Raw genomic sequence first — 21,307 nt, forward strand, 5'->3', positions numbered from 1 at the left:
AAACTGTTTGCAATAGACAACCTAGGACATTAGTTACAGATACTGTACAACTTTCACTTCTTTAATATTGACTTTAGGAAAGACGTTGACAGTGTGTTTGTGAACATGTACTCAAAAATAGGAAATAATACTTGGCAATAGCTATAAAGATGCGGATTCCCAAAAGCACTTTAGTACACAAGAAGTCAACCAACAAGGGCCAGTGAAGCCATTTCAGGATGCATCACATTTGAACTATTCAAGTGACCTAAAGGTAAATCTGCAGAGTTTTATTACAGTGGGTTTTTTTTTTTTTTTTTTTTTTTTAATGGGGTAAAGAAATAAGGTTCATCATAACTAGCCTTAATATGTGATGTTGCAGTGCATGTGGTAATTCTGGTCTTCTGCATCGTTTTGCTTTCAGTCCCAAATCGCATTTCATTATGAACTCTCCTCTGGATGCATAATACATGTAGAAAATAAAATATCCAGTAAGCGTCCTGACCTTCCAGCTCAGGACAATGAAGTTTAATGAACTTAAGGAATATTTCACATTAAAAGACAGTTTCAACTGCAACAAATCTAGATGAAAATTGTTGCACTGGTTAGAACTTCCAGAGATCCAAAAGACGGCAGCAATCAAGGTGACTACCACTCTTCCATAGTTCTAAAAACTTGGTGTTCTTATGTATCCTGTAGCCTTTAGATGGCTCGCTGGAGACATAAGGGTTGGACCAAACATTTATGCAGTTCCACACATACTTCTATTAAGTTTTGAAACACATTTTTATTTTAAGACATATCCAGAGAGCTCCAGATTTAGACTGGTTTGGTATCTGAGTATACCAATAGTATCTAATAATCCAGATCTTCTTAATTGCTAAAGTATCCCAGTTCTTTTGGCAGACAAGAAATTATTACTGAAAGATTACTAAATTCTGAATTGTTTTATATGCAAGAGAAGCATGCTAAACACAAGTAGTGTGGCATCTGCACACCTTAATGGTGACTTTTACATTACTTTTCCAGTACAGTAGTGCCAGAAAACGATCAAAGCAGCATGGAGCTATTGAGCTGGGAGTCCCTCTGGGCTGGATTTGGCCCACAAAATACACTCTAGAGCATGCTAGAATGTAAGGGTAAATTTCATTTCATAAGAAATGAAAGGGATAAAATAGGCTTCCATGGAATGAACTGTTATGTAGATCCTGAGGCATGTGAAATCTTAATAGTCAATGATTGAAAAATTGTAAAGACTACAGTATGAGTACTGTACAAAAAGAAAATGCCTGCCAAATTCATGTTCTGATGCCAGAAATTCAGAAAGTCATGAGAATCAGAAAACAAAATCTCAAATAGCGGAAGTATGCCCATTGCTAAGCTACAGAAGCAAGTCTTACTGACCATATGAACATAGCCAATAAAATTCTCTGAGCAAAAACAAGAATAGCAAAAAAAACTATTACCTTGCTCACTTTTTGTGGCACAAGGGATGCGTCTTTTAATAATCCAGAGGGACATGAAGCCAGACGTGCACATAACCTTCAAAAAGTGATTAAATTGATTCTCAAATAAGTGTCTGTCAAGGATCTACATTTATAAAAAATGAAAACAAGTTCAGATGGAAACAAGTGATTCTTTCTTAGTACCACTTGTCACAAATTATTTTTTTGGACAAGGACAGTTGTGCTGCTGTTGGAAACCCTAATTTGTTCCTGCGTATGAAAGTATAACAGGTACCAACTCTGGCAGGCAATATACTGCTGTACACAAGGATTGTCTCACATGTTGAGCTTTCTGTCCTTTCATGCATGGAAAAGAACTCCTGGCAGAAAACCCTGTCCTTGACCTGTGGCTCTCAGGTATCAGAAAGCAACCACATTATTGGGAAGACAGCCGTGGGAGGACAAAGTTTCCTATGGAACCTAAACTCTCCTCTGAACATACATGCATCTCCCTCAGGACCTTAAAAATGTGGCAGTAAACAAAAACAACTGAAATAAACAGGTCTGCTTGGCAGTGGTGAGAAGAAGTTTCACTGCCCAGTGTTACACTCAGGTTATGCAATGTCGTGCAGGCATAATGCTCCTTATTCTAGGGGAGCCAGAATGTTGCACAATGTGGCCCTGTTCCACGCAGACTTCACACCTCCCCAGTATGCCAGGCACTATACCATACCTTAAAAACACCCTGAAGAAAATAATTTCCCTTTCAAGTAAAGAAGAGCAACAGGTAAAAATACCTTGAGAGAAAGAACTTGGCAAGCTGCAGGCATGTGATTCCTTGCAAATCAAGCTAAAGGTCATCTGAAGAAGGCTGTAGAGTTGACCAGCATGAGAGTGAGAGAGAAGATTCTCTCCTCTGATCCTTACATTGATTTGATGCTGAAGAACCTGGCTTGAGAACTCCATCCTTAATGTAAAAATAAAAAAACTATCAGGCCCTGAGCACTAATTACAATTAGAGCTCAGAGTTTCTAACCTGTTTTCTATCATGTTCATCACTATATTACCAACAGTCCCCTTCTAAAACTGAATCAGCTTCTAAACTTACACATCTATTCGTGTGCCCCTTATTGCTGATCTTTCCTACAACTGGGAAGTGTGACACATTTTTCTTTGCTCACACTCCTTTAAATTTAACCTTCCTCCATGCTACATGAGAGAGAAGTGTATTTAACACTTTTCCTGGATGACCCAGTATTATTCGCTATGCGACTGTGCTTTCTGTGACTGAATTATCATATCCTGTGAAACTGAATGATCAGCCCACAGCAGAGTGGAGAGGATGGGAGGATATCGATCCTACTTTACAATTTCCCATCGGTTTATGACCTGGACTACAAATAACAGCATAAACTGCTACCATTCCTCTGACTTGTCTGTGAAAACACCCTCCAGATGAAAAACCTTTCCTATGCAGTTACTAAATGGACTGAACTGTTGATATGTGAAACAGATCAGTTCTCTAGCTGGAGCCAAAGATTCTCACAGGTTCTCATCACATGAACAAATCAATAGCAAGGCTAAACAATCACAACTACAGCATGAATATTAAGCTTGTTAGCAAACAAATGGATTGCAAAGTGAAATGTGGGGAAGTTAAAAAAAAAAAGGAGAAAGCATTTTATATTTATTAAAACCTCCTGCCTCCTCCCCTGAATATTTCCTCTCCTCTAACTGGCAATCACCTACCAAACTTTATCCTTGGAAGCTCTGGCAGAGGCAGGGTGTGGACCGGATTCAGAGGCACAGGTTTTATCACCACATCTTCCAATTCCACTCAGATGACACAACACTGAAAGCTGTCCACCACAGTTACACCATTGCTGTCATCAACAGAAGTAGAGATTGAATGATGGTTTCATTGTTGGCAGTGGGGATCAACCTCAGGAATTGAGACTGAGTTTGAATTGGAAACGGACAAATGTATTTCTTCTATATCTCCCATCCCACATATGTTACAAATGTGCATCTAATGTAAAGCTCTGGGATGTGATCCTTGTGCCAAAGGTGAAGTTCCCACTGACTTCACTAAGCTTGCAGCTCTGTGTTACAAAAGTAAGCACGAAGTCATGAAAAGATCTTTCGCCCATTAACCCAAACTCTTCAGCTTTTCAGTGTTTCTCAGATTGTAACACATGCAGCTGTCATAGTCAAAACCCTTCTCTTTTTTAAGGAAATACATGTCCACTGTACGTGGAAGATGAACTATGAGACCAAAATATTTGGTGTGTTGTAGGGTTCTACAGCTCTCTCTGAATTCACAGAAGCAGCAGTAGCTCCTACAACCTGCTCAAATTAATATGATGAATGTAAAGATTTCTTTCACTGTGTTGGTTTAGCTGTGCAGTCATGCCATCAGTTGTCTGTGAGCAAATTAGGAACTTGAATTTCTCTCTCTCTGTTCATCTGCACTCTTAACTCTCTACAAAAAAAAAACCAAAATCCCTAAATCTAAATATGACAGGGATTTATCTTGTGAAAACTCTGCTCTTCTGCTTCAAGTTGCAGAAATATGTGTATATAATATCCTCAGTGGCATCCTGATTTAGCTTAAAGCTTTTTCTGTCATGAGCAATACTACAAAAGAAGCCAAAAGTTTCAATGTCCTGGACACTGCAAACACACATTATTCTGAGGAGTTCAAACAGACGAAGATGATACGATAAGAGGAAGGATGCATCCCCTCCTCTAACTTTTAAGAGTTCAGATGAATAATAAGGATGTAGGCCAACATCTGCTAGTATCAACAGCAGTATTGTGCCAGTAGCATCATTTAACAGTGGTTTTTAGAAAAATAAAACCTCGTGATGAGAAACTGTTTTTTTTTTAAGAACATCCAGTCAACTGTATTTGTTACTGATAGGTGGCAACAACCCCACTGAATGTTTGGCAGTGCACGGTTTCTAAACACAGTGACCAGAACCCTGGCAAATTATCAGTTTGGGATCACCGGCCATTGCCTATCTGCATTTTCTTTCCAGTTTTAAAGGGTTCTGGATCCTGGATTTCAGTTTCTTTTTTGCAGCTGGTGTTGGTGGTGTGTTTTGGTAGTACAGACGAGAAATAAGGGTTTTGAGAATACTACACTACACCAAATGCACCATCTCAAGCAGTGGAAATGCTTTATTCAAACTTGGTTTTCCTTGTTTTTCTTTTCTTCTCACACAACTCTGACAAAGACGTTACAGTCCAAGGAATTTATCAAAAGTGTAAAACAGAAGACAGCAAAACCACTCCTAAGGCAACAGCCCCCGGCTTCCTCTGATACAGTCCACTTGTTTGTTAGCACTGCAGCTCAACATACGAAGACGTTCAACCTTCACCTCCAAATGGTGCTTTCATCTCTTCCCACTCAGCACAACTGCAACAATGAATAACGGGCTGACAAAACTGGGAACTTAGAAAAGAAAATGGTTTTTGCCTCTCATCAACAATGTAGCCGTGCTGCTTTCTCTAGATTTGCACCCATCACCAGCAGTGGGTACCTGAAAGAATTTGGAATCTATGGGACAAAAGGAAACTTAGGTTTGAATATCTTCCCTTCGTACTTATTCTCAAAAGCAGCTTACATACACAGCAGCTTATGAAGCATTTTAGATCCCAAGAATGCACATTAGATATAGAGAAACTGCTGAAATCTCAGTTCTTTGTTCCACTGCAAATTAAGGGTCTCATAAGTCTGCACACTCTACATAATCTTAAAAAATGGGGTTTGGGTTCCCAAGTCCCTTGGCCAATTTTGAAAGTTTTACCCATGACCATATTTCATTCCCCTAAACGTTAAGCTGCAGAAACCACTCCCAAAACCAAGTCTGGGAAACAAATTTGCAGTCGTTCGGCATAGGTCAATACTTAGCCTGTTGAGTCACCATAATGACCACAGAACGGATGGATTATATGATTTTAATAGGTCAGACACCACTGTTTTTTTCCTTTACAATCACATATCCTAAAGCAACTAAGAGTTAGCTTGAGATAAGTCAGACACACGTGCCCACATGCTGTTTACATTGAAAAGTTATCACCTTTTCTCCAGAAAGATGCTCTTACATTTGCACCTGGTCAGATGGTGCTTCTCTCCAGTCAAGGACAGGATTGGCACATGCATGCTAACAGCCTGCAGGAACAAAGGAGGTATTTCTCTACAGACAGCCTTGTCACTCTGTTGCATTTGTAGCTTCTGCAGCCAAGTGAGTTAATTCTGTTCAAAATTGTGCTTGCCTTTTGCAGTTACCTTAAAAACTAAAGAAATACCACCATGCAGCTCTGTTTTTAAACAAACACTTATACCTCTGGTCTGCTTTTTTTTTCTTTTTCCTACTCTGCAGCTGTGTTATTAAGAAAATAAAACACTGCAGTCTCTATTACAAAAGTATCCCAATTTGCTGTGAAGTGTACAATAAATGCACATGGTCCACAGAAGTTACTGTTAAAAGACATTCACAAAAGAGATAAATGAATTTTCTTCCTTCAAGTGATTTGCTGATAACATGGAAAAAATTTCATCCCCTCTACATTTTTTATATGTCAAACTGTGCCTCCCCTGAAAAACACTCCGCAAAAAGCAGTATGGAAGCTAAGGGTGAAATACTCTGAATACAGCATGTAACAGCTCAGCCTTCAAACAATACCGGTGTATTCTTTGGCTCTGTCCCCACCTCATGCCTTCCCTCCATCCTAGCTGAGCACCAATCCTCGTGAGTGGCTTCAGCGGTACCAAGATGTAAATTTCTTGCTCTGTTTCTCCAAGAAGATGAAGGATGACACATGACGTGTGACATTCTGGAAGAAAGGAACTAGCCACAAGGCTGTCAGTGGGGTTTAGACCTTGGTAATGGCAGAACTTAGTGCAGTGAGGGCACATTCAAATCTGAACCCATGCTGAGATCTCAGCTTACAACAAAGCAAACACCTGACACCCAACAGTAGAGCTGTGCTGAGATCACCACCTGCTCTGTGAAGTGTTCAGTGATCATGGTCTACAGAGGGCTGGACAGGAGCACGGTGCAATTCACACCTAGAGGGGAAGTAACTCTACGCAGGAGACAATGAAGAGTTAAAAATCACTCTATGTTTAACAGGTACTGTGACACAGCTCCACCTAAGGGCTTCGGGGAACCATTCCAAGTGCTCTCATGTCTTATCACTGAAAAACTCAGTTGGCACGACCTCTTCAAAGTGGCAATTTCTACTCAATGAAAATCTTTTGTTTTCTTATTTCCTAATATCAGCTGGCTGCACAACAAAACACAAAAAGACTGTCCATGCCCTCCTTGCCTCTCAAATTTCATCCTAAAGGGGAAAGATACAGTGGGACAAGGTACACTGGGGAAAATGTAAGGTGAACGTGAGATGTAGAGTGTAGCTTAGGCTGGATCTGTAAAAGAAGTGAAAAAGAAAGTTTAGTAATGAATCCAGCTGGAATAGGTTCTCCAAAAACCTCAGCCTCAGATCATAATTGGTAGTTAATTAAGCTCCAAAGAGCAGCACAAGCAGTCAACAACACTACCCACAGGAACACCAGTAAGCTAGCTGAAACAACCACACAGTGGCCATTCAGGCAGCCTGTGACCAGAGGAGAGAGGACAGCCTCTACCAACCCAGCAATTGGACGTCAGGTACTCATGAGACAACTGGTGGGTAAAGAAGTGATGTTTAATGAAGCATTCATCTATTTACCTTATGGTTACTTTTCAGGAGTTGAACTGGAAAATTGGGTTGAAGTAGGTATGAAAATGCCGCAAAGCAAATAACATGGATTTGAAACGTACATCTACATGGAAAACTGAGGTCTTTAGGTTTTCTGGTAGCTAGGAGCCTGCAAACCACTTGACACCGGCAGATCTTTGTGCGCCTGATCAACATTGGTAACTCCAACAGAGCTGTGTCTGATTTTGGCCTACATTTCTAAGATTCAGAAAACACTGCATAGAAATTTGGTCTTTGGCCAATCTTGATTACTGCATCTTGTAGGAGCAAATGTGTCTGTAAGAATTCATCCAGAAATTTCCCCAGGGACAAAGAAAGCACTATTTTTCTTGATGCTTTTGTAGTCACTGCCTCAGTGTAATTCTCCTTTTCTTGCCAGCATCAAAGCAGAGTGGGAGAGAAGTTTTTCCACCAAAGGCAAGATAAATCCTCTCGCCTCTAACTTCTGAAGGCTTCGACTTATGACTCACAGTGTCCGATGTGAACTGAAGCTCTCAGCCCCAGATCCGACCCGACACACGCTAAAATCAATGGGAGCCTTTCCGCTGACTCTGATGGAAGGAGGGTCACACCCTGCACAGACGTAAGCCACGCTCCTTAACAAAACCACCCTCAGCTTTTGGATGGCAGAAAGCGCGGTGGGTCTCAGAATGGTGGGGATGCCTGAGGTCAGGGATTGTCTGCAATGATAAACCAGTGCAGGCAAAACCAACAGAGTGAGTGGCCAGCACACCTGTCTGCACCACACCCTGCGCTAGCACTATCAGCCCAGACAAAACAGAGTCCAGAGCAAATATTTGTCAAAAACGTAATGAGAGCGGATCTTGGCAGACACCAAAATCTGGCACTGAGTGGAAAATGTAAAATAATTAGTCCATCTTAAAATAAAGTCTTCAAATAAAATAAACACAGGCCTGGAGAAATGAGCTCAGTGCAGCTCAGAAGCTAGAGAACACTTGCATTAGGCTTTGCAGAGAGGCTTTATGCTTGTTGAACATGCAGGTCAACACAAGACTTCTGAAAGAAGGGGTGCAGGAGTATGGACAGTGTCAGACTGCATTGTACGTTAGCAGAACACCAATAAACTGTATCCTGCCTATAGCACTCTTCATACAGTTCCTATTTAAAACAGTAAGAAAGGGGAAAAAAACAAACTATGGGGAAAAGTGAATTTTCACAAAGAAACTCGTGTAAAACTGTTCTAAGGCTGTCAGAGACAGGAGTGAGGGGGAGCACTTCTGAAAAATGAAAACACTGAATGTGTCGTGTTGGTAAGGAATCGATTATAGGCAGGAAGAAGCCAGGAGCAAAACTGAACATTGATTTGTCAATAGCAGAGAACTTTCAGGTTGGATGATACAGCAATTTTGGGTAGCTCTGCACCTTGGCTTACTCCCGAGCTGATGCAGTCATCTGAACAACTTTGGGTGGGAGAGGCAGTGTGGCAGCCCCGTGAGTCGGTACATCTTGGCGTGGTGACAGAGGGACCATCACTCAGGGCCTGATCCCAGTTTCCATAGCTCCAGGCTGAGAAGACACAGGCCCTTTTGCAGGCTGCTTCTTCCTGCACTGATTTTCCACCCAACCAAGAAACCAAGGTTAACAACAGGGAGGTCCTGTGGGGCCAGGCAGCCTGTGCAGTGTGTGCGAGCACTGAGCACAGGCACCGGCTGTGTGCTCACCCCTGTGCCGCATTCGTGTTTGGAGGAATGGGGAATTGCAAAGAGAACGTGACTCAAGCTTGCCAGCAACTTACCAGAATATTATTATTCCGGCAATATTTCTCCTAGCTCTAAGGGTGATTTTTTTACATTACACCGTGCATTTGGGGCTGGGGGCGCGCAGTATCCCTAAGGGGAGGACGCAGCACTGCGGACAGCGCGTTCGTCCCTTCACGCACACACTCACGGAGCGCGGATGCCTCCTGCCAGCCCCTTCCCTCCCTCCCCCCGTGACAAGCCGCCCCCCGCAGCCCCGCCTCCCGCGCGCCTCGGGGGGACCCCGGCCCCGGAGGGCAGGAGGAGGACCCCGGCCCCTTCCCCCGCCACCTACTTCTTGCAGGGGATGAGCGCCTTCCTCTCCTCCAAGATGCGGAGGCGCTGGTTGAGGCCGTCGTAAGAGACAGCGGCCCGCGTGTTGCGGCCCGTGCCGTGATCGTAGCGCACGCTGCGCCCTTCCCACTGCCCCGGCGCCCGGCACGGCTCGGCCCCCGCCCCGCCGCGCACCAGGAGGCCGCCCAGCAGCAGCAGCAGCCCGCCCGTCGCCAGCGCCATGCTCCGCGCCGCACTGCGCGCCCGCCACGGGAACAGGGGGGGGCTGAGGGAAGGAGGGGCGGGGGCGGCCCGCCCCCAACCCAGCCCGCATCGCCTGCGCCGGCAGCGCGCTGCGTGCGCCGCGTGTGCCCCTCACGCACACGTACGCAAAATGTCGCCTGGAGATCCCGGCCCATACGGGCCGGTGGGCGCCGTGTCCCCCTCACAAGCACACACACACACACGCACACGCACACAAAATGTCGCCCGCTCGCAGCTGAGGGGCGATGCCTGCGGGGGAATGCTCCCAGTGCCGCCAGCGGGGGTTACACGGGAACGAGGGGGCTGCTCCGTGGAGGGAACGGAATGTTTCCCCACAGACACTGTCACAAAGCTCCCGCTGCCCTCTCCGGAGCACGCCCAAACCGCTGCCGCAGGGCGCTCTGGCTCCGCGGGCTCCGTGAGGGGAACGTGGGCACCGGAGCGTCCCGCCAGGCTCGGAGCACAGCGAGCGACGCCCACAGCTCTCCTCAGGAGCTGGCAGGCGCCTCTGCTTATGCTGCGTGAGGGGCGAGTGGAGAAGAGAGCCACCGAGGGGTCCCATTTCGCAGATGGCGACTGCTACGGAGGTTAAGGAGAAGAACGGGCAACGAGCGATCCCCTGCTGGCCCCTCGCCTCCTCCCGTCCGCACCAAAACTTTCCGCTGGGGGACGGCACGAGGGGAGCGTGGGGCTCGGCCCGCAGGGGACGGGCGCGTGTGCGTTTGTTTGGATTCGCCCCCCCCACGCACACACTTCCACGTCCAGGAACGCGTTACACAGCTGAGAGAGGGGCGCGGTGATGTCGGCGGGGATTACGGCGGTGGAGGTGATGTCACGGTGCCGGCCCGGCGCGCACACGCACGCACACACGCACACCCCCTCCGGCGCGGCGGGGCTGCCCGGAGAGCGGATCGGCCCCACGTCACGCGTGCCGCCGGTATAAATGCCGTCCCGCGATTTCCATGGCTGTCGGCGCCGCTCCCGACACCGAGTGCGGCCGGACCCAGGGGCGGCGGCTGAGGAGGCGGCTGAGGAGGAGGCGGAGGAGGAGGAGGATGCTGCGCGCCTTGGTGGCCGTGTCCCTGTGGCTGCGGGTGAGCCCGCGGGCGCAGGGCGCGCCGTGCGAGGCGGTGCGCATCCCCATGTGCCGCCCCATGCCCTGGAACATCACCCGTATGCCCAACCACCTCCACCACAGCACGCAGGAGAACGCCGTGCTGGCCATCGAGCAGTACGAGGAGCTGGTGGGCACCGGCTGCAGCCCGGTCCTCCCCTTCTTCCTCTGCGCCATGTACGCGCCCATCTGCACGCTGGAGTTCCTCTACGACCCCATCAAGCCCTGCCGCTCCGTCTGCCAGCGCGCCCGCGACGGCTGCGAGCCCATCATGCGCCGCTACAATCACAGCTGGCCCGACAGCCTGGCCTGCGACGACCTCCCCGTCTACGACCGCGGCGTCTGCATCTCCCCCGAGGCCATCGTCACCGACCTGCCCGAGGGTGGGTGAGCGCCCGGCCGGGGGCGGCGGGGCGGCGGGGGGCGGCCCCTGACCCCGCGGCACCCCCCGGCCCCGACCCCCCGACAGCCCCTCTGTTTGCAGATGGGAAGTGGACGGACTTCACGCAGGGCGTGCTGGTGCCGGACAGACTCCCGCAGCCCGAGTGCAGGAGCCGCGGCCAGGGTGAGCCTGGGGGGCCTCCCCACCTCCCCTTCCCGCCCCGCACCCCGTAACCGCTCCCCTTCTCTCCCCCCGAAGAGCGATGCAGGTGCAAAAAGACGAAGCCGACGCTGTCGACCTACCTGGCCAAGAACTACAGCTACAGTAAGTGATGCAGGCTTTGCCCTGCTCTATTTCGCACCCCTTGTGCTTGCCCCAGCTCCAGGCCCCATCTCCAAACCACGGGTGTCGAGGCTTCTCCATCAAACACTTTTCGTGGGCAGCAATGACCAACACACAGATGTTGGTCACAGTTTCCCACTTTTCTGGGGAAGACTGGAATTTCAGTAGAGTATGACAGGACCAACAGATCACCCTGCAGGAATAGCTTTTGCTGCTGCAAAGGGCACTCCACTGAGTGCAGATGAGCGTGGCCAGCTTGGCCACTCTTGTGCTTGTCCAGCAGCTGGAATTAACAGATTTATTACCTAAATAGAGCTTTTAAGTGTAAACAAAGCCACAGCGAGGTAAAACTTTTTTTATTACTTGTGTATATTCTTTTATTTGCTAGCCAGAGCTTCATCTTGTGAGGAATTGTCACAGGTTAATTGAATTCAGTGACAATTCGCAGCAGCCAGGCAAGGAATTGGCTGATAGTTTTCATGTTGCATGACGCTGTGGCTGTACAAGTAAGTATTCACTGCACCCCCTACCCTCCTATCCCGTCCACGGGCTTTCTGCTGCTTGGACAGTAGTTAACATCGGTTACATACCAGCTTAAACATCTTTAATGTCAATAGAAAATTCCCTGTTAACAGTGAATTGAACGTGCAGTATCAGGCTTAGCAATTTATGGGCTTTTTCTCAGGGAAAAGCTATTTCTTCGAGGGAAGTACTGAATTATCTTGCAATAGAGATGTTATCTGTAGTTGACTCCTGCTTATCTGATAGTAAATGAAAGTGAGTTTGTAGTTATTGGCTTCTTTGTTAGTACGTGGAAAAAAAAGATCCAAGTCAGTTTGGTGAGAGTAATCAAATTGAGCAGGGGGGGTGAAACTAGAGGATCTTTGAGGTCCTTTTCAATCCAGGCCATTCTATGCTTCTATGATTCTATGATCGAACTTAGAAAGGATATTGCAGACTTTCTTGTCAGGGCATTTTGATTCATTTCTATGGTATATTCTTTTCATGTAATTCCTTAGCCTGTCTTGATACACCGTAAGGATGTATTCAGGTGGGACAATGAATTTTCACACTGGTCTGAAGTATATGTAAACAAAGTGATATGAAATGGTTGTTCTTACATGAAATGCAGGCATTAGCCACGCCAATTCTGATTGCAGGGGCTTTAGTGGGAGTGTTACATGAATAAAAACTGTGAGTTGGATTCCAAAATTTAGAAAAGATTGAAGGATTTCATTCCACTGAATTTGTAAAATCGAGACTTTCTTGTTGAGAGGTAGATTTTTATCCAGCCTTCTCAAAATCAGATAGGCATGTTCATATGGGAGAGGGATTGAGAAATGAGAGGAGGGAGAGAAGTTGCAAATAAAAACCACATTTTCCTGAAATGCTTTAAAGTAATACGTACAACGAACTGTATTTCTAGCTGGTCAGAACTTTTCTTAGTTGTTAAAACTATGAGCACCATAGCTGATTATAGGCCCATAGCTGTTTTGATAGGTGTAATTTTAAAACGTTTTCAGAAATCATTCCATACATCATGTCTTCTGTGCTATCAAAACGAAGCCAACATCTGCATTCATTACAGAAAATTCCACCTTTTTTTTTTTAATAAATATTATAGGTGAACATTGAAAACAATCCCTGTTATGTAGGAGCTGCAGTTTGTTTTTGATCAGACTTGAAAGTGAATTGTGAGTCTCTAAAGCTGAAACTCTCTTTCTTCACAGAAGAATGGTATGACCCTTTGAAAGTACGACCCTTCCTATTTTGACGTTTCCTAGGGACAGAGTCCCTCATTTTGTTCTATTTCTCCCATCTGGTGCTTAGCACAGGGCATTGGCAGATACTCCCAGGTTGCTCAGGCTCAAAGACAGTCAGGTATCAACCTCAGAGTCGTCTGCAGAATTTCTCCTTAGCCTTGTGGATATGCAGATTTCTTCAGTAAAAGTGTGGATGCTTGTGCATTCAGAATCAGAAGAACCTCTTTCAGAATTTATTTGATATGAGAATGTTACTACTGGTACATAATCTGAATGTAAAAGAAGAAAAAAAAAGTTATTAACTGAGTGCAGCATGGAAATCCCAACCTTCTTCACTTCTAAGTACTTGTTTCAAGACTTCCGTTCTTACATTTAATAGAAGACATGAGTTATTGGATGTGACCTATGGTGAAATGACTTAGCTATTGATAAGGCTGTATACAGTCTATGAGATTAAATTATTCATTGCTTAATTGGAAGCAGCAACATGTGGATGTAGAACAGTCCAAATGTATGTGAGGAGTTGCTCTCAGCTGACTCAAGAGAGCTGCCTGTGCTTGTGATTTCCAGCTACGTCGCCTGGCCTGATCTGGCAGAGCTTTAAGCACATGTTTCATTTCACAGTTGTCAACAGTCCTGCTGAAAACCAAAATCGGGATAAGTCCTCTGTTATTCTAAGCCACTGTATGTGCCCACACATGAAGAAAGAGCTCTAGTTTCACAGCCAAAACAACAGCTTTCAATTTAATGTGTTTTATTTAATTTTAGGTGGTGTTTAAATTTCTGAGACTGTTTGTTGTTCTTACGCCACTGTTTTTCTACTTGCAGTCATTCATGCAAAAGTAAAAAGCGTGGAGAGGGGGAACTGCAATGAGATAACGACTGTGGTTGAAGTAAAAGACATCCTGAAGTCCTCCATGCCAATTACTCAGTCCCAAGTGCCTCTCCTGACCAATTCATCCTGCCAGTGCCCACCTCTGCAGCCGAAGCAGGACGTCCTTATCATGTGCTACGAGTGGCGCTCCAGGTGGGCACCTGCAACGTGGTTCAGTGTGATGGGAGGGAAGGAGGGTAACACAGCTCCCTTTCTGGTCACTTGGCAAATCCGTTGTTAATAGCACACCTCCGTGTTGCAATTACCTTCACAATTATCTTTTTCCACTTAGTTAATCTCGCCTGTAACCCACAAACCATGGTTTTGTTGGGTACTGGTCACCAATTGCTAGGTACAGTGCAGGCAGTGGAGGCAACTCCAGCTCTGTGTAGCTGTTCTCTAGGACTGCTGCACGTACATGCTACCAGCCCACCGGTGATCCGTGCTGGTAGGGTGGTGAAGTAGCTCAGAGTAAAGCAGAGTTCTGTCCCAAGGGAGGGTATGGGAGTCCACAGGACACAGAGCCAGCCCTTCTTCCCTAGCCTGTCTAGGCTTCGGACTAATGCCATCAGTGAGATGTTTCTTGTCCCACAGCTGTGCTGGGACCAGCCAAAGCTGCAGCCACTGGAGCTGTGCCTCCCGGATGGCAGATGAAAAGTAAATAAGCTCAGAGCAGCTTGCCAGTTCTGCTGTATGATTAAAAGTCAAAACAGAACTGACTTTACCAGACCTTTTCTCTGGCAGTCAGCCTAGCCCCAGGCATGGAAGGAAATCCAGCATGCTGGTCTGGAGGAGAGGAAGCAGTGGACCGCAGCATGCTTTTCTTTTTGGGTTTTTGAGGCAATGTCCCATCCGTTAGCGCCTCAAAGTGATGGTAGCAGTGATACCAATAGGACAGTTTGTGGTGTGATCGGTATGTGTGCCTCCATGCTGAGGGTCAGAGGTAAGATTGTTTGTAAAGTGTACAGGCTGGTTTTGTATATGGCTGCTGACAGAACATACAGAACATGTGCAGCTGTATGGATCATAAAACATCTACATGCAGAGCTTAATGGACCATATGCATATTTTCAACCTTTTTTTGTGTTGATATTTTAAAAGGGTTTTACAGGTGTTTCTAACACTTGTTTAAGTTGCCATCTGATACTTTATTATTATAGCTTTTCTGGTGGGAGCTAAGGGGCTCACAAGTTTTTTGTTATCATGAGTATTTTATTATTACAAGCATTTTATTATTACAAAGCACCTTGCCACTCCAGATCTGGAAGTATTTCACAAAGATTAATTTAGAACCCTCTAGTTGTTTTAGCTTTGTTTATGGAGAGGTGCTCTGGCCCATGTAGAAATAGCATGACTGAGATAGCTATCAGGTTGCTCTGAGCTGTAGGGCTTTGCTGCAGTGAATCCTCAGCGGGTTCTTAGAAAGAGGAGATTGCAGAAGTGAAAGGTCCTTATCATCTTCTCCTTTACTATGGAGAAAATAGAACAATTGCTAAATATTTTGTAATGGTTTTTAATTTCATAAAGATCTGTAAAAGCAGCATAAACTATTTTATGTGTTTCCTGTTAAACTCAACAGTATGTAAATAGAAAGTTTTGAGTTACAGTAACTTTTTGAATGCCAGAGGCAAAATGGGTGGAAGCTGCAGCCCTCCTGAAGTCAGTGGCAAAACACCTATTGCCCTTAGGTAGGATTAGGGTTTTACTCACTAACTTGGTTTGAACAGCGGCTGCATCAGGTGAACATCATGCCATGGTTTCATTCATCATTCTGTGACTGTAGCTTCAGTCTTATCTGTATTTCTCCGATCTGTCCTTGGAAGAAAGATGAGATGTGTATTATGGTGGTCTTGGCTCTCCAGGGCTTGCACTCACTGTGGTCAGTTTCTGGTTGGGCTAAGTGGGCAGTGAGTGACTAAGGGTTGTGGGTGGGGGCACTTTGTACTCCTTTGGAATTAGTGAACATGGTTCATGGACACTGGGGAGCCAGATCCTGCCACACAGCGTGGATCCCAGCTGCTGGCAAAGTGCTGTGCACATTGTGTACCTTCATATTTTTGTTCTGATGACTTCACTAACACTGATGTCTACTGGGAGTCTTCTAGCAGTAGGGAAATAATACTGGAGCGTATTAAGTCCCAAGATTAAAGAAAAAAAGAAAAAAAAGAGAGAAGAAAAAGAAAGTACTGAAAGTAGTTATCACTAGAGAAAATACAGAAATCCCAGCATCCCCCACTATAAAATAGTTGTTTCAACCTTGGCATTCAGAAGGTGTGCTTTAGAATAAACTCTCTTAGAAGCTTTGTAAGGCATACACCATTTAATAACTACACTTTTGTTTAATTCATTTTATAATATCTACACTCAGTATTTTCGTACAGGAGGCGGCCAGAATTCATTGATAGACAAATACCAACACCCATACTTGTTCCACATTCACTTCAAAACTCTCATTAAGTACTTATATGTAACACATATATAATGTAATCATAATGTATTAGTATATTAGTAAATAGCAATGGAGACAATTATAAGTGCAGCTTTGGCTCTAGAACATGAAGGAAAGGAAAGTGTTGCCTTTTTTCTTTGTTGTCCTCCTTTTTCTTTTCTTTCTTTTTTTTTTTTGGTTTGTTTTCTTTTTTGAAAGCCTGAAATACATTTCTGCCCATCTTCTTGTATTCAGAAACTATCAATACCTGCTAGTTCGTTGCAGTGTCAGTCAGTGTTATACCATCTGGAATGACATCTCAGGAATCAAAACCAAAACTGTCTGCTTGTTTCTTGATTTTCAGGTTGATGCTTCTTGATGGATGTCTGGTTGAAAAATGGAAGGATCAATTAAACAAAAGATTTAAGGTAACTACAACCAAAAAAAAAGAATGTTAATACTCTCATTAAAAAGCTAAACACCACTATGGATTTGTCAGCATTAAATAACTTGCTTGAACTTTACATATGCAGAACACCTCTGAGCATTATTGTTTTCACTTCAACATTTTAATACCTCCAAAAATCAGACTGCTTATCTATGTTTCATTATATATAAATGTAAGTGAAAATCTGAAAACTTCAGCCTTGAATTTTAAAGTCTCTAAAATTTTACTTCTATTTTATCTGCCAAGTGTCCCTGAGTAGGGTGCTGACTGATCTTTGTTTGGACTCTTATTACAATATTGACTCCCAGAATTGCCTTTATATAGCTGCTTAGTGAAGTAGCTGTCTGGTGATAAGCAGTTGAATACAGAGTCCATACTAGGTAAGGAGGGTAGATAAAATCCACTGCACCTGATGAAAGGGCTCTGATGTATTGAAGAGTGCAGTCCTGAGACACAGAGTACTCATCAGCTACATCCAGATAAAGACCTACTGCAGGTATTGTGCTTCCCCTCGCTGCTTTCAAGAAACATCGGAGGAAAAAGTCTAACCCTTGTTATCACTCTCTGCTTGTAAAGTCTTTATAATATAGAGACAGTGTCTGACTCTTCCTCACACTTGTGGAGACGAAAGAGATTTCTCTAATTCAGAAAGGTTTCAGAGCACTGAAGACATATAGGTATATGTACCTTAATTAAAGCCCGCAGGTAGATGATAGAGAGGAGGAAAAAGGTTGCATATTTCCATTTGTATAAGCTTTTAGATTACAGACCAAATTCTCTCAGGCATCTGTACTTGATGCTTTTATCATTCCCCTTTCTCCTTACTTGATCACGTGAAACCTATTCATGAAAAAAAAAATAACTTTAAGACTGTAAAAAATAAATATATTGCAATTGCAGGTTAAACCAGGCAGGATTTGGGAGATTATGAACATATAACTTGGATTCTTGAAATCCCATAGCTGTAAACTTAATGACCAGTTGCTGGCACATGTGTTTTAGTGGGCTTCTCACACTGTTTTGTGATTTCTAATTGTACCTTGAAACCTGTTTGGACATTCATTTCCAGACAAAGTAGATGCACAGCTACAAAACAGACTACATCTCAAAGCATATGTCCTTCCTTCTGATATTAGTAGCTTCCTAAATTAAATCCTCATTTAAACAGGTTTGAGTGATACACACTTAAATGCCTGCTGATAGTTTTTGTTTAATAAAGACGTCTATGATGACTGCCTATGTGAATATAGCCAGTATGGAGCTAGGTGTTGCAGTGGATTTGTTTAAAGTACATCATTGATCTCTGAAGACCTACATCCAACATTTATCTGGAGTTACTGATTAAAATGAATATTTTGAGCTGTCTCTGGACCACAAAAGAAATCTGTTAACATAACCACAACATTGCTGGTCTCTTTTCTAGCCAGGCTGAGAGTCTGACTAGCAACAAGGTCAGTGCAGAGAAATCAAACAGGAAAGCTGCAGAGCATTGCTCTTGTTCTGATCACTGGAAAGCCCCTTCTTTGGGAGTTTCAGACAACAAAGTGCATTAGTAGAAGGAAAAGGTGAGTAGAAGCTTCTCCAGCTTCTACTATCTACCTCTCTTTTCTTAAAACGTGTTTCTGTTCCTAGAGGTAAAAGAGTTCTGCAGTGTTGCAGATCTCCATATTTTGGACCAGCTAACCACTTAACAGCACTTTAAAAACCCTTGACTCATGGAAATGGATGAGAAGCACACTCATAGGCAGCACAAAGGAGAGATGTGCAATTCTCATTTTCATCAGCTGATATTGTGGAAATTCCTCCACCCAAGAACACGTGGCAGGTTCCCACTACAGCCAGCTGTTACATACTGAGCTTCATTGCCCTGCAGGACAGAGCACAAAGCTGTTGCGATCTGTGGTTCTGGATAGATGTAATTATTTATGGTAATGTCTTTCCCTCTTTTTCTGCCCTTCCACAGAGATGGGAACAGAGACTGCAAGAACAAAAGCAGCGAACAGCTCGCAGTAAGAATCAGAATGCGGGACGCAGTGGTCGGAGTGGGGCCTCAAAGCCATCAAACAAGAACACCAACACGCTGGTCAGCAGCCCCAAAAAGGCCACTAAAACAAGAAATGGCCAGAAGGAAACAAAAGCTAAAAAAGTATGAGTGTGACATTTCTGGAAAGAGAAAAAAGATTTTTCTTACATGATGAGGGTCACAATCTGGCTTGACTGGCATGTTTTATTAATCCAGAACTCATCAACTTAGAAACTCCATTTCTACATAGACATTTTTGCTGCACTTTACTCGTAAAGGTTTGCTTTTCCTTTCAAGCCACTGCAAGCCGCAGAGTGTAGGTTTGCACTAATACGTGGTAGGCATATTCAGGCTGACTGAGCTTTATTTTAGGGCTCTCATTTGCAATTCTAGGTAGAGCTGTCTTGGCTGCTAGAGGTTTTAACTCTGTGTCCCTGTTACCCTGCCAGAGGTTGGGAGGGCTGCACAAGGCATCTCTTCTCTGCTCAGAAAGTGCACTTTGCAGCTAGGTGTGTTAGTTGGCAAGTTACTCTGTGAGTGAATCTGGTGAGCTGAGAACCATGGCAGCTGATGAGCAGAGAGATGTAGCTTCTGGCAGAGAGCTGCAGTAACTACTACAGCTGCTGTAGCTGAATCTATCTGCTGTTGGGAATCACAGCTCTTACTCGGAGCAGTCAAAAGCATAGTTTACCAATAAGCATCTGGGTATGCAGTATGTGATTATTTACTTTTTATGAGTGCCAGAAATATGCTTACAGTGTTAGTTTTTGACTTTGTGTAGCAAAAATGCCTTGAAAGCAAACTAATTTTTTTATTATTATTACTGTACTTCAGGCTGCCTTCTGTTGTTATAATTTCAAATATATTTAAACATCTAATTGAAAAGAATCAGTATTTTTTAAAAGGACAGATTAAAGTGAAGCAGATCTGCAGAATTCTTAAAAATAAAGAATGTTTGCTGTAATATATCTTTGTTACAAAAACTGGAAGAGAAGCATTACTCTAAACATAACTGACAGCTACTGAACAGTATTGAAAAAGAGGGCTTCATGTGGCTCCATGTTTATGTGGATCATTTTTATCATTTGATACCAAATAAATAAATAAACAGACTAATAAATAAGAAAGATGATTTGTCCCTATTCATTAACTTCTGAAAACATCTGGCTCGGTTCAGTTCTGCTGACTGGAAAGTAATGTTTACCCTTCGAGCTGCTGTGGACAAAGCAGATGCTAATATTTATGTACTAAGTTTTACTGACCCATTTAGCTGTGTGAGCTATGAAGAAAGCAAAGGTGATACAAATCTAATTGGCATAACACCAAGATGGCATTTATGCTGTTCTTTCCCAGGCTTTACCTGGATATGGCAGTATGGCTAGCACAGTCTGATTTCTGTTAACAAATAAGGAGATCGCCTTCATTGACATTGTGAAAGCTCATGACTGATATCCTAAAGAACTTCAGGAATTCCTACAGCAAAACTGAGGGCTAGATTTAGTGTTTCTGACATCTATATAACAAAACTGATATTTCTAAAGTAGAGAGGGTCTACATCAGAAAAAAGAACCAACTCTGTGTAGGTGAACATAAAGAGTTTAAACCAGTCATGTCAGTATATTGATCTATATCCTTACCTGAATTCCAATGCAGTTTGCATAGATTAAGACAAAGTATGCTGGAGTGATTTTGATAGTAGCACTAACACATCTAGCAATATGCTAACACAAGCCGAAGACATCAATTCTAATTTAGAATGCTTAAAACAAAGGGACAGAAATGGAACAGAAAGAAATTTTTAAATATCTTAGAAGATACTTCAGGGGAAAAAAATACACAAGTGGTCATTGGTTGAGTTTTAACTGTTGGCTAAAATAAGCGAAGGTCGCCATATGAATGTAGGTCTTTCCTACTAATTCCGGGCAGATGTGAAAATTTATCTCTATGGAACATCTGTAGAATAAGATGCAAAATTTAATCCAGGTGCCAGAAATGCTGAGCATATACTGGATTCATTGGCTATAATGAGAACTGTGTGTGTTTACCATGTCAGTAAAAACAGATCACCAACTTTGGTTCCTGAACACAGACTATAGGTAACATTTTAACCCTGTGGGATGAAATAGAACATAATAAATCGCAATGAAATGAGACAAAATTTCACTGCAGGTGGCTACATTAGGCAAGTTTGAAAATGATGGCTTAAATAAGCATGATCTAAAAGACAAATAGGATTGGAAAGTTTCTAAATTTTTCTATTGTGTAGTGGGAGTTCTTAAGCTTCGATTTCCTATTGATGTCAGCTTGAAGTACTCCAATAAATATGAATAAGGATAACTAATCAAAATCGATCACAGTCCTATCAATGTGAGACTGAAAAAACAAATACAGAAGCCATGATATTTCACTTCAACAAGTTTTAATTGTGAATGTAGCAAGGCATGAT

At 43.8% G+C, this 21,307-nt stretch overlaps 2 protein-coding genes across 3 annotated transcripts in view; one reads left to right on the forward strand and one right to left on the reverse strand.

Moving 5' to 3' along the window:
• The window catches only part of EPDR1 (ependymin related 1), a 29,077-nt gene extending 19,596 nt beyond the window's left edge, over positions 1-9,481 (reverse strand). Inside the window, exon 1 of the mRNA XM_418830.7 lies at positions 9,246-9,481. Coding sequence (XP_418830.2) covers positions 9,246-9,466 — 221 coding nt within the window. The 5' untranslated portion in view covers positions 9,467-9,481. The remainder of the gene's footprint in view (positions 1-9,245) is intronic.
• An 889-nt stretch (positions 9,482-10,370) lies between these two features.
• On the forward strand, positions 10,371-19,988 carry SFRP4 (secreted frizzled related protein 4). 2 transcript variants are annotated; one of them, XM_015281688.4, is made up of 6 exons: positions 10,371-10,984; positions 11,071-11,166; positions 11,242-11,307; positions 13,917-14,115; positions 16,755-16,818; positions 18,802-19,988. In XM_015281688.4, exons 1-6 carry the CDS (start codon positions 10,450-10,452, stop codon positions 18,988-18,990), a joined length of 1,149 nt encoding a protein of 382 aa, XP_015137174.2. In that variant the 5' UTR covers positions 10,371-10,449; the 3' UTR covers positions 18,991-19,988. The 2 variants fall into 2 exon arrangements, with proteins under 2 accessions (XP_015137174.2, XP_015137175.2); XM_015281689.4 differs by having other exon boundaries at positions 11,086-11,166.
• Positions 19,989-21,307: the final 1,319 nt, after the last annotated feature.

Source organism: Gallus gallus, chromosome 2 (genome assembly GCF_016699485.2).
Source record: "Gallus gallus isolate bGalGal1 chromosome 2, bGalGal1.mat.broiler.GRCg7b, whole genome shotgun sequence".
In the NCBI taxonomy this organism is placed as follows: Eukaryota; Metazoa; Chordata; class Aves; order Galliformes; family Phasianidae; genus Gallus; species Gallus gallus.

What these genes read in the sequence shown, in the direction of transcription:
- SFRP4 (XM_015281688.4), top strand. Translation starts at nt 10,450, where the DNA reads ATGGCTGTCGGCGCCGCTCCCGACACCGAGTGCGGCCGGACCCAGGGG. An exon ending in CGTCACCGACCTGCCCGAGG is followed by an intron (nt 10,985 to 11,070) that starts GTGGGTGAGCGC and finishes ACCCCCCGACAG; the next exon opens with CCCCTCTGTTTGCAGATGGG. An exon ending in GTGCAGGAGCCGCGGCCAGG is followed by an intron (nt 11,167 to 11,241) that starts GTGAGCCTGGGG and finishes CTCCCCCCGAAG; the next exon opens with AGCGATGCAGGTGCAAAAAG.